This window comes from Sphaerodactylus townsendi, linkage group LG08, assembly GCF_021028975.2.
Source record: "Sphaerodactylus townsendi isolate TG3544 linkage group LG08, MPM_Stown_v2.3, whole genome shotgun sequence".
Lineage (NCBI taxonomy): Eukaryota > Metazoa > Chordata > Lepidosauria > Squamata > Sphaerodactylidae > Sphaerodactylus > Sphaerodactylus townsendi.
This window is the reverse complement of record NC_059432.1, coordinates 52,023,936-52,035,880: the sequence shown is the minus strand read 5'-3', so window position 1 is coordinate 52,035,880 and position 11,945 is coordinate 52,023,936. Positions and strand designations below refer to the sequence as shown.

The window sequence follows — 11,945 nt, the reverse complement described above, 5'->3', positions numbered from 1 at the left end:
TACACAGGCAGTTCTTCTGATTGCTAACAAATATATGGTTGGATTTCACCCCTTGTTCATAATAAACAGATCTTTTTAGTGTTGCACACACACAAGCCAAAATCACAAATAGGAATAATATCATCACCTTTGCACTTTTAAAAGTCTGCTATAGCACAACCAACTGAAACATGGGGCCATGGAAGTGCTCTCATGGGATGCAACCCTAAATACTCTCAGTTAAATCAATGAGATACACTTTTGCATGTATGTGCTCAAGATTGCACTGAAAAGCAGTGGCCGTGTGAGTCACCCCCTCCAAGTTTTCACTTTTGTTCACTCTGTGTGGTAGGTTAATTGAAAGGGCCCAACCCAGGAGAATTTAATTGGTATCTAGCTAATATGCTGATCATGCAACAGTTTTAATTGGCATGGAATCATGAGTGCAATGAAATGATTGTCACAAATCAGCTAGGTTGAGATGTGCAATCAGCACCTCGGGCAGCATCAGAACAGCCCTGCAAGGGGCAGGGAGTTTTTTGGTTGCTTGGCTCTTTTGTCGCTTCCTCCCTCCCCAAGAGGAAAAAACAACAACTTACCTCTTTCTAATCGGACCCTTTCAGATAACAGAATTCCATAGTTTCTCCCCATGAGGTTATTGTCGCTCAGTTCACACTTTATACCTGCAGCACAGTAGCTGCTGAAAAACGCCATGGATGGTTTCTAAAAATTATATTGGCAATGTAAAAAACCCAATAGCCTCGCTTACCCAGGTGATGTGTCAGAGAGATTGGCCAGAGGGGTTGCTGTGTGACTGTTGCAGCCAAAACAACAAAGAATCTTGTGGCACCTTAAAGACTAACATTTATTATGGCATACAATGATGCGGTGGCTTATTTGCTAGAAACCTGCGCTTGCCTAGGCCAAGTTCAGAGATGTTAACAGTAGGCACCTCAGATGCCCACACACTGCACAATTTGACACACTGAAGATGTTATGTGGATACCGAAGACCTGATGTGAACATCTGAATACAGAAGATCACCCTCCTGTTGGCAATGTTTCCACAGATATATTTTTGTGTGTGCAGGTATAAAACCACTGATACACACACACACATACATATTAGAAGAGATAGGCTAGCAAAACAGAAATAAGTTGCATAAAAATCTTCAATTTACTAAAAACGATTACTTAAAACATATCCATTTTTTTAAATAAGCTGGGTTGGCAAAACAAAAATTAAAGGAACCTCCAGTACTGATCAACTGTAGTCCATTTCAAAATTTCTGAGGAGGAACTGCTTTTTTTTTTTTAAAAAAAGGGACATTTCAAATGCTGATAGCAGCAGGGTTCACTTTAATTACTGAGATAATTTTTCAGTCCTAAAGAGAACATAGGCACTCAGGTCATCCCATTTGTTTTCAAGGAACTTCTTTCTAGTTAAATAGGGTTAGGATGACAGCTTTAGTTTGATTCCCGCTGGCAGAAGCCTTTATCCTATTCCATAACTTCCTCTTTCTCAAGCGCTCCCCTCCCCTTTAAGATCGAGCAAGGCATTTCCCCCTTTTTAAAGCTGCAGCATAAAAGTGATTGAATGAGCAATATGAGCTCTACATCTGAGTAGACAGTCGGATCCTATCCAGATTTGCTGAGAAACAAATGCCGCTGAGTTCAGCTGAGCTTACTCTCAAGCACCTGCGCACAGAAGTGCAAACCTTGGGGTTCAGTCCCTTTTTTCTTCAGAGTCTGTGTCCCTGGAAGGAAGTTCTCGAGGAATCGTCAGAATGGGGCTAAAACAGGAGCGACAGGCCAGATTGTAATCAGACTGAGTTTTTGTATAGTCTGATGAAACTAAATTGTAGTCCTATAAATTCATGGATAAACAGTAATCAAATGAGGGTACTTAAATGATATTGCTAGATGACCTAGACTCGCTCGGACGTTCTTACGAATTTATAGTCGTGCTCTTTCCTGTTGTACCTGCTCAACAGAAGGAGAAAGGGGGAAAAAAGAAAGGAATAGAAATATAATTATCTCCAATGAAGAGTCAGCCCCTTCCGTGGTTGTTAGAAACTGATTACTTTTTGGAAGCGTTTCCTTTCTTTTTAACCAGCGACGGATTGCGCAGGTGGGCAGGAGCGCGTTTCGCACGGTGGTCCAGAGCGGTGCCAGGAGCAGAAGCAGCTGATGAAGCCAGTCGGCTTCGATGGTCTGCTTCAGAAGAAAACTCCACATCGTCCCGCATCTGGGCATCCTTCATTATGGCCTCCAAATCGCTAAAGGAGCTTCCGCCGTGAAAATGTCCGGTGGAGGTCTGCGTCAGACCCCCACAGGAGATGTTTTTGGCAGAGCATCTTTCCCTTCAGCAGCAACCGTTGAATGTCTTTCTTCCCCCACAGGAGCTAGAAGAAAATATTTACTAGCCATGTTCCTTGGGAGCGCTCACCAACCTGGAAAAAAAACGTGGCAAGCGTTCAACATACTTAGTGGCCACCTAAGAGTGTTTTATTTTTATTTTTGTAGGGCTGGAGGCGGGAAGGGTTAATGCATACTTTCATATGCAACTGCAATACTGAGATCGTGCGGATTTTTTAAAAAATGCCCCCTCGTGCAACTATGGATCCCAAAACTGTATTTTCGACCCGGGTACTTAGCAGACAAATTCTTTGAGAAAAAGAGCCGACGGCTGAACACCTCCTAGAGGGAGGGGGGGGGGTGTCCGTTTTCGACCCGTCCAGTGTGGATACCTTCGGGCTCTCTACACAGAAGATCAAAATAACTCTGGCATTCATATAGATATAATATATTTCACTCTCACCACATAAATACAAAACAGCCAAATATCCAAAACATTCAGGACACGGGTTAGTACCAAGAGTTTCGCCTTCAGTCATCGAGTCATTCTTTTATCTTCTTCACTAGTTGCCTAGAAACTTCAGACGTAAATAATTTACAATAAAATTACTATGAGGGTTTTTTCTTTTGCGCTCTCTCTCGCACAGACACGCTCCTCACTAGCTCTTTCTGTTCTAAAATTAATCCTACCCACTACATCAACCATTCCACTTTTTTGCCTCTTTTTTTTGGTTAAAAAGTTTGGTGACACATATGTATACAGTCTGTAAACGCTCTCGCTGTGTTGTGTGTGTGTGTAAGTATAAATTAAAGCAACTATGTAAATTCACGGTGTTGGGATTTTTTTTTTCTCTGACAATTTTCCAGCCCTAGCATTTGATGGGGAAAAAACTGGACTTTTAATACATACATCGAAGAGGACTGAAATAGATAATAAGGACATGATAAGGAAGGTTTTAAAATAAGAAAAGCTTAAAAGTAGAAAAACCAGATTTGGGGACTGGGAGGGAGTTGCGTTTTGCAGTGGGTTTAGTTTTACAAGATGATCGTTAATATGGAGGGGGAAAGAACCAGACGTTAAAGTTGGTTTTAGGCGATTCTAGAGAATCCATCCTAAAGATCCCGTTGGTTCCGGAGCCGCGAGAACTTGTTTCCCATATCCAGCGGCATCTGCACTTCTGGTTTTCTTATGAGAATCTAAAAGTAGATTCGGGAGGGGACGACTAGGAAGCCTGGTCTGCTTTGATGCGGACGTGGTCCGTGTCCTGCGTGCGTGTAAGTATGGTCAACGGGCACCGTATTAAAATCTGTTCGAATATCCAGCACTAAACAAAAGAAAAAATGCATTAAAATGCTCGTGCTTTGCGTGATAGAATACAGGCTGGGCACCTGCCACAAATATAAATACAATTTGCTAGACCACCGACTTCGTCTGGAGTTTTAATTTTGATCCCGGGGAGGTTTGCTTGGACTCCACCAAATTGCAACGCTTTTGCGTTTACTTATGGTGGCCTTTCGTAGGGACGTCACTCGGGTATGCAAGCGCAATCCTACGCACGTCTACCCAGAGCCGCGAAACTTCGGAATAAGCAGCACGCCTCAGCCCACCTCATTCACTGGGGCCGGTTTCAAAGCTTTTGTGCGGAACTCTGTGACAGGAATCGCTAATCTTCAGAGCGGTGAACAACCCCTTTGCTGCTGTCCTGGCCTGAAACAGACGCACGCCGCTTTAAAAGGGCCCGTCTGTTTCCAGGAGGACCCCCTGCAGCCTCGACGGTTGGATATGCATGCCAGTCTGTCCCGTACAGAATACCAGTCTACTTTGCATCTAAGGAACTCTACCCACTCTAGCCCTCTTTCACCACACCTCCCAGCCCCCCTCTTCCAAACGCCGGCGTTCGTAACGTGGATCCTTTCGGCCCTGGCCGTCCGTCTGAAAGGCGAGGCTTCCTTCCCCGCAGCGCCAGCCAGCCCAAGTCCCGCAAGGATGCGGAGCTGTCCCCTTCAGTTCTCCCACGGGCCATCTCGGAAGGCTGAAAGCAGCGCGGGACGTCTCCTTCCCCAGCTCTTCTCCCCTCATCTCCCCAGCTCTTTGGTTGTTTGGCCTTTTCCGTCTGTTAGTCTGGCTGGGGGGGGGAGGGGGGTGTTACGTCGGTGTTGCCGAGTCGTTCCCCATCCGATGTGCGAGGCCTCCGGCGTCTGTGCGACCGGGGGAGAAAACAAGAGGACCAAACGGGGCTGGGATCCCGGGAGGCAGAGTTGGCCGGGTGGGGACCGGAGCTGGGCTGGCGGAGGAGGCCGGTTGGAGGAGCAGCAGGAGGGCGCCTAAGGTGGAGGAGACTCCATGGATCGTGGTCGCCAAGAGAGATCGTCCATGCAAGCCCAGCGAGGCGGGGGCTCCTCCGAGTCAGTCCAAGGCCTTCTTCTCCGCGCCTTCTTTATTGGGCGTCCTGGAGTAGGGCTCGAAGGCGGAGGAGCTCAGGTAGCGGGCCGAGAGTTCGTGCAAGTTCCCCGCCAGGGATCCGGCCATGGCCAGGGGGTTGGAGGAGAGCCGGCTGGCCACGGAGCCCAGCAGGGTGGGCACGGGCAGGCTGAAGAGGTTGTGCCCCCCGGCCTGGGCAGGATGGGCCGGGCCGGGGGCGCTGCTGACAGCCGGTGGGTGAGGGGAGGCGCCTGCTGGCCCCGATCCCGAGCCGCTGGTGCCGCTGGCCAAACTGGGAGCGCGCAGAGCCGAGCCCAAGGCGCTGGTGGCGCAAGGCGGAAGCAGGCCGGGCAAGCCGGGCGGGGAGAGCAGCCGGCCCTGCTCCAGCAGCCGCAGGACGCTGCAGGTGGCCGCCGTCTCGGACACCACCGACTTCAGGTCCGAGTCCTTGCCTTGATCCTTCTTCTGCTTGGTGCGCCGGTTCTGGAACCAGACTTTTACCTGCAAGGGACGGGGGGGGGGGGGGGGGCAAAAGCAGAAGGTCAGCGGTGGAGAGAGAAAAAGGCTCTCGACCTCCCAAGCGAGACAGCGGCCACCCCACCTGGACCCCCGACCCCCCTTTCCACGTGACTCCTCCTGGGGAGAAGGGGATTTTCCTCGGGCGAAGTGGGCGCCGGCCTGCGGGAGAAACGCTAGAGAAGGTCTGGCGAACTTGCAGCGGAGAAGGAAAGAGCACCTGTCCTGCTGTTCCGGACCAGAGTCGACTTCAGTGGATGCGCAGCAAAGGGCGTGTGCACGGCACGAACCAGGACTCCTGCGCTCGTGGGAGAAGAAAGCGTCCTTGTATAGTGTGCCATTAAAAAGGGGAAATATTTAAAGCTTCCACACGGAAGCAGAAGCTGCAGGTCTGGAACACCCCTAAATCCCGTCAAGCAAGATTGTCCTGGCTGAATAATTCCCAACAAACGAGATTTTGCGCTCCCAAAAGTCTGTAGCCCCTACTGGACCTTAAGTACAAGGCCTCCAGCCCTCTGGACCTTCCTTTCCCCTTCCACCGGCCTTATCTCCGGACCTCTTTGGAGATTTCCCAAGGGTCTGCAGAAGCAGAGGTAGGTTAGTTACACTTAAGTTCATTACGGTCTTGCAGTTTGCAAAGGCCCAACGCGTCTTCTGGAGTGCTTTCATTGATTCTCCTCCATTCAAGACCGCAGGCTCTGCTCTAGTTGTGGTGTGTGGGTGTTTCCCTCCCCCATCCGGAACGATAAAAGACACCTGCATTCACCCCTCGAGCGTCTTTAGATCCCTTTTCCATTATTTCAAATATTATTTCACTCAAATCAATATCACATGCCACTCTCGCCACTGAGGCTGTTCTATTTGTCATACCTACTTGGCTAAATCTGACAGCCAAAGAAATGCTAATTAGCTTGTCAGAGAGATCCATTACAGTACAAGATCTTTTCAAGAAATAAGAAACCACTCCTCTCCCTCTCTCTCTTTGCACTGATTTGTGTTCTCTTTCTTTCTTTCTTTCTTTCTTTCTTTCTTTCTTTCTTTCTTTCTTTCTTTCTTTCTTTCTTTCTTTCTTTCTTTCTTTCTTTCTTTCTTTCTTTCTTTCTTTCTTTCTTTCTATGCCTGGTTTGGACTTTTTCATGTAGGGAAAAAAAACTACCACACACATATTACATTGGCTACTTTCTCCCTTATCATTCTGCTATAGGAAGAGACCGGCAACATTCTGCTATAGGAAGAGACCGCCGGCCCCATCAGTTTGGTCAGCTCAGATATGGCAACAAGCGTTACCCACGGTTCATACCATATTCCCGGTTCAATACAAACATAAGTATCTCTTTATCACAGCTGGTCTGTATGAGTCATTGGGCATATTTTAAATTTACCCCCAAGCATTTCATTATAAACATGCAAAGATCCCCCCCCCACGCCCTCAATCGTATTGTCCTTGCGTCTGGCTCGTTCATTCAGCAAATCACCCTACAGTATTTCCTTCCTGTGTCGACTGGTAAACGCCTTCTTGCCTCTTGTGCTACGCACACGATTGTCTCTTTCTCCCTAACTTCTAGCCGTCTGGCAACGACCGATTTTAGGATGAAAGAAATAACACTACCTTCCCCTCTCCCTTTCTTTTTTCTTAAAAGAAGTTCGAACTGGTCTGGTCTCACTCTTCGTTGCCCATTAAAATAAATATGTTGCACCTTAAAATAAGACAATGTTGCACATTAAAATAAAAACCCGTCTAGCTTGCCTATTTGACTTTCTTGACAGATATTTCTCCCTGCGATGGCTCCTGATCCTAATCTCTCTTCCCTGCCAACCTGCGCAGGACCAATTGCTTCTCAAAATGATTTGTTAAAATGCGTCCAGTTTCAAGAGGCTCAAGGCCAGGACAAGACGTCTGGGTCAACTCTCCATTTCAAAATTACCAGATTACCAGTCAAAACAAGAGGGGAGGGGGCCAAAGAGGCATAACATTTAGGCAGGCATTTGTTGTCCCGAAGGGCTTACTCACACTGTGAATACTTTTGAAATGCGCATGGAAGTAAACTCTTGCTGAAAGGAAGGACTGACTACTAGCAAGGGACACGGGAGCACCCGGACGCTTTTAGAACGGACCGGGGGTTTGGTTTCGGAGGGGGAGGCTGGTCCTCGAAAGTGTTTACTTTAATGAGCCTAAAGCCTTACAAGACTGTTGGGTGGGAAATGTCACACACCCTCCCCTTCCGTTTTTCTCACTCAGGATTCCAGGCAGGCAGTTGTAAAAGTGTTGACTCCAGCAGACCCCAACCACACCTGCCCCGGACAACCCGCGGAACTCAACACCTGTCTCTGGAGGCCCTGGAGCTCAAGCTGGGAGAACAACCCACCGGCTCAACAAATAAATCCAGATCCGTGGTGGATCTCCACGATTTCCAACCCACGCACAGAGCAAGCACAGGCTCGGAATATATTCTCACATTCTAGTCATTTTTAAAATGAAAAATATTTCTGGAGGGTCCATTCCTAGAGACCTTTCCTGCCCCCTTTTCAGAATCCGACTGGAACAGGCCGAAATATTTGGCAAAACATTCACTTTCTTTTCACTGGTTAATGTTGGTACTTACAGCTCTTACATTATTTAGGTGAACACCTACTCCTTTTGGGGGGGGGCAAGATATTGACGTTCATATCACAGGGGAGCAAATCTTATTTATTTCAATTGGAGTTATTTTTCATGCGGAGTGTTCAGGAGAGGAGAGTTTTGCAAAAGGGAGCCATGTCAGCGATTGTTTTGGAAAACAAATTTTAACCAGGGCTGGAGGGGGAGGGGGTTACAGCAGGACCGTATCCCTGCTTCCTTGGGAGTCGATGCCGCAGAACGCATCTCTAAAGATTGGAAAGCGGCGCCCACGGGCTTCGTCCCAGTCTAAGGGCGCAACTGCAGACCGCACAGTTTCTCTTTCCCGTCAACATGGCGGCGCCCCGTGTGCAAGGGGGCAGCTCATCGAAGCTAGCAGTTCCCACTCCTTGCACGGAGCTCCGGGGTCCGGATCTGCCAGGATGGCCGTGGCCAGAGAGGAGCACCCAGAGAGGAGCGGATTTCTCTTGCTGGGGGTGGGGTGGGGGGTTAGAAGGGCTGCAGCTCTCCCCAGCCTGCCTTCCTGGCGATCCCTTCCAAGGGAGGTTGCGGGGAGCGGATCCACCTGGAAGTACCTGAGTTTCGGAGAGGTTGAGCTGCCGGGCCAACTCGGTCCTTTCCCTCCCGACAACGTACTGGCACCTCTGGAACTCCATCTCCAGCCGGTAGAGCTGCTCGGCGGTGAAGGAGGTGCGGGTCCTCTTGGGCCGGTCCAGGTCTAGCCCTTTCGGCAGGATGATCTCTCGGATCGAGCCTTTGGCATCTGGCAAAAGGAGGCGGAGGCGAAGTTAGGCCGGGCAGAGGCAGCTGGGACCGCTGCGGCCCAAGAAGCTTCGGGACCGCAACCCGGAGGGCCCGCCAGGGAGATCTTGGCATGAACCTCAGCCGGGCGCCCAGACTGAGCAACTCTGCACCCCCGAAGAGCTCCAACCAGAAACCCCCCCACCCCACCCCAACCCAACCCCTGCAAAAACACTGCTGGGCCCGGGAGGAGCAGCCAGGCACGGCAGAGGCCTACCAGCCCCAGCCTCCCTTCGCCTTCTGCTTGCCTTTGCAGCCAGGGGAGCAGAGCTGCGGGTTTGCCCCTCGCTAAGGCTGGTGCGCAAAGCAGAGCCAAGATGCTGCTTTGGGCCGGCTGCCTTTTTTGGGTGGCATCGGCGGGGCGGGGGGAAGGGGTGGGTGGGGATGGTGCCTGGCCCAGCTGACCCGTTGCTCTCGAAACGCTCCGGGAAACAACAGCTCGCCCAAACATCCACTCCGGTCTGCCTCTGTTTCAGGAAAGCCTCCCTAAGCTCTTTAAGCATCTTTAGACAGGCTGGAAGTCGATTTGGATTACGCCTCAGCCTTTTCAGCCAGGTCTCAACCTCCCCCCCCGCCCCTTGCCCTACTGTTACCTTCCTAGTACAGTCCGAAGGCCAGAGAACTCCAGTTTTTAAAACTGACCTCTTTTGGGGTTAGCTGCAATTCTTGCTGGCTTTCCTGGTGTTCTCGCGGAAGTCTTTCTCCCCCCCCCCCCCCCCGTGTGGATGTTCGGGAGGCGCAAGAAGGCATTCAAAGAATCGCAGGCTATTATGACTATGCCGGCCATGGGGCGGTTGAGGAAACCCTGGGCGGAGGTGCGACGAGAGAATAATGGCCCTTTTTCTTTGGAAAGGAAAGCCTTTCACTGAAATACCTTTTGAAATCGAAATCTTGCCAGGCTCTGGCTGTGTCAAGCCCTGTATGGGACGGAGTGGACCCAGGGGGAGACTTTGCTCCTTTTCAGAGAACCCCCGCAAAAACTCGGCTCAGCCCCGCCGGGGGAGAGTTCCGGGGAAACCCCGGTAGGGAAGCCTCTCCTCCCTTCGCACCCCCCCCCACCCCCACCCCATACCCAGCGGCTCCCGAGGAGGGTTGCAACACGCCCCGAGCCCCGACTGCTGGCACCTCTCGGCCGCCCTCTCGGAAGGGCTCTTCTGGCACTTGAAGCCGCCAGCCTTTTCAAACCGGCTGGTCAATCAAGGGGGAGGAAAAAAAGGGGGGGGTCTGGCTAGCACCTCTGTGTCAACCGCGGCCCTTGAGAGTTTCGAGCAGAAACGACTGGGGAGAGATTGCATAGAAACCCGCCCCCCCCCCTCCAATGCACAAAATAAACTGAGAAAAAGAAACCAAGACGCACCCCCCCCCCCCAAGCGGAACACCTGGCACACCGAACCGTGAAAAACATCGCGTTTAAATCCGCAGCCGCCAAGACTAGGAGAACAGATCTCTCCAATTGCGGAACCCCCTCAAGATCTCTTGGCCTCCTCCGAGAACCCCCGAGCATCTCGGCGTCCAGAGAGCCCGCCGCCGCCCGTTCTCACGTGCGCGGGGATGGATCCCAGACGCGGTCCCCACCCGCCCCAGCCCCCACCCCCTACCTCGGACCAGGATCCTGCGGCAATAATCCGGATCAGCGGACCCCGCTTTACTTTTCCCGCAGTCTTCGGAGGCTGCGCCGGAGGCGGCGAAAGTGCCCTGCTGGTCCTTCAGAAAAGCCGCCGGGAGGTTCCCTTCGCAGCCTTTGCTTTCCTTGCCCTCTTTCGGTCCGTTCTTGGAGAGCCGGGGGGCGCCTTCCAGCTCGGGGTTGCATCTAACGTCCATTTTGTCTGGTTTCCCAAACATCGAGCGCCAGGTGGGGTTTATTAAAAAGTAAAAGAGAGGGGGAGAGAGAGGGAGAGAGAGGTGGGGGTGGGGGATGGGGGTGGGGTGGGGGTGGGGGGAGAAGCCTGCGTTGTCGGGTCTGGCGCAGCGGATGGTCAGATGAATGAGGGGGCAGCCAAGTCCCTCGAAGGGGAGAAGTGGGTCCTGCTGCCCCCAGGCAGGCGACGGGGCGCCCGTTCCCCGGCCGGCTCCTGGTGCGACGAGTGTCCAGCCGCCCCGCGCCCCGGCGAGCAGGTCCTCCGCCGAGCGCCTCTAAAGCGATTTCATGCCCGCCTTATTACGGCGAGGGGACGGAGCGGCTCGACTCCCCGAGGGACGCGCGCTGGCTGTCGCCGCCGCCGCCGCCGCCGCCGCCGCAATTGATTACGGGTAATTTTGCAGCCTCCACATTTAGGTTCCCTCATGAATACACTAAATTGTTTGGATAATATATCGCATCGTAATGGGTGGTTTGGATGCTTGTCCCCAATCAAGGCGAGTTTAGCCAGTGAATAAACCGAAATGATTGGCCTTGCTTTCAAGAAATACACAATCAAAAGACGGAGACTTTCAGGGGAAAGGGGGGGGGGAGGAAAAAAAACTTTTGACAAGATGCAGCCAGGATTGTTAGGAGCCATTAGCAGCCATTATTAACTTTCTTCAGTTTGCCTTTGACCCGTCCAGATTACAGGGTGGTTTATCCAAGACACGCCTAACACATGTGAACAAAGCTATCTAGGAACGGCGTGGGGTGGGGTGGGCTTTGGGGCGGGGGACGAGACACACATCCACATGGAACTCATGAATCTGGAGAAAGGAATCTTGGTTCCTCCCCCCCGCCCCCCCGTCTCCACCAAAGAAACACGGACAACAATTTGAAAGAAAGTTTCCCTTAAGGTGGCTGGCTCGATCCAAGAAAGCAGGTTTGTTTTGCCAAGTAGCGGGAATCCTTTTCCACACTTATCTCCCCAGCAGCCAGCCATCTTAAGCTGCGACTTCATTCAGCCCAGAGACTTGCGTGTTCAACCCCCACTCCCCCCTCGCCGCCCATTCTGCACCTTGAGGACATTTACGAAGTATGGTGTGTATTAAAAACCAAACCAAACCAAAAACACCTTGCTTTGTATTCCTATGGATCCAGTAGAGCGATTGAGCGAGCGAGCAAGGGAGATCTCGACTGAGTGATCTACTCGAAAGGGGAGGGGGTTCCCCCTCCCGAGCTATTTCATTGTGTCTGCTACAATATCTTTGAGAACCGCAACAGCCAGTAATCCAATAAGACCATTGATTAGGCTACAATGATTCAATTCAAGCGCATGGCTTTGTGTAAAGAGCATGCTCCAGCCTTTCTTGTCACCTTGCAGGGCAGAAGCCCCCTTCATGCTGCTCTCCT

At 51.4% G+C, this 11,945-nt stretch overlaps 1 protein-coding gene across 1 annotated transcript; it reads right to left on the bottom strand.

Annotated features, from left to right (window-relative positions):
• Nucleotides 1-2,768: 2,768 nt before the first annotated feature.
• VAX1 (ventral anterior homeobox 1) lies at nt 2,769-11,046 on the bottom strand. The gene is made up of 3 exons (XM_048507103.1): nt 10,291-11,046; nt 8,467-8,654; nt 2,769-5,259 (listed from the first exon to the last, which is right to left on the bottom strand). Exons 1-3 carry the CDS (start codon nt 10,532-10,534, stop codon nt 4,744-4,746), a joined length of 948 nt encoding a protein of 315 aa, XP_048363060.1. The 5' UTR covers nt 10,535-11,046; the 3' UTR covers nt 2,769-4,743.
• Between the last annotated feature and the right edge of the window lie 899 nt (nt 11,047-11,945).

Bases quoted from the DNA above. Each gene is read 5' to 3' on its own strand.
- VAX1 (XM_048507103.1), bottom strand. From the start codon at position 10,534: ATGTTTGGGAAACCAGACAAAATGGACGTTAGATGCAACCCCGAGCTG. The intron at 8,655-10,290 runs GTAGGGGGTGGG...TCCTTTTGCCAG, and splicing joins CCGCAGGATCCTGGTCCGAG to ATGCCAAAGGCTCGATCCGA. The intron at 5,260-8,466 runs GTACTTCCAGGT...CGTCCCTTGCAG, and splicing joins TCAACCTCTCCGAAACTCAG to GTAAAAGTCTGGTTCCAGAA.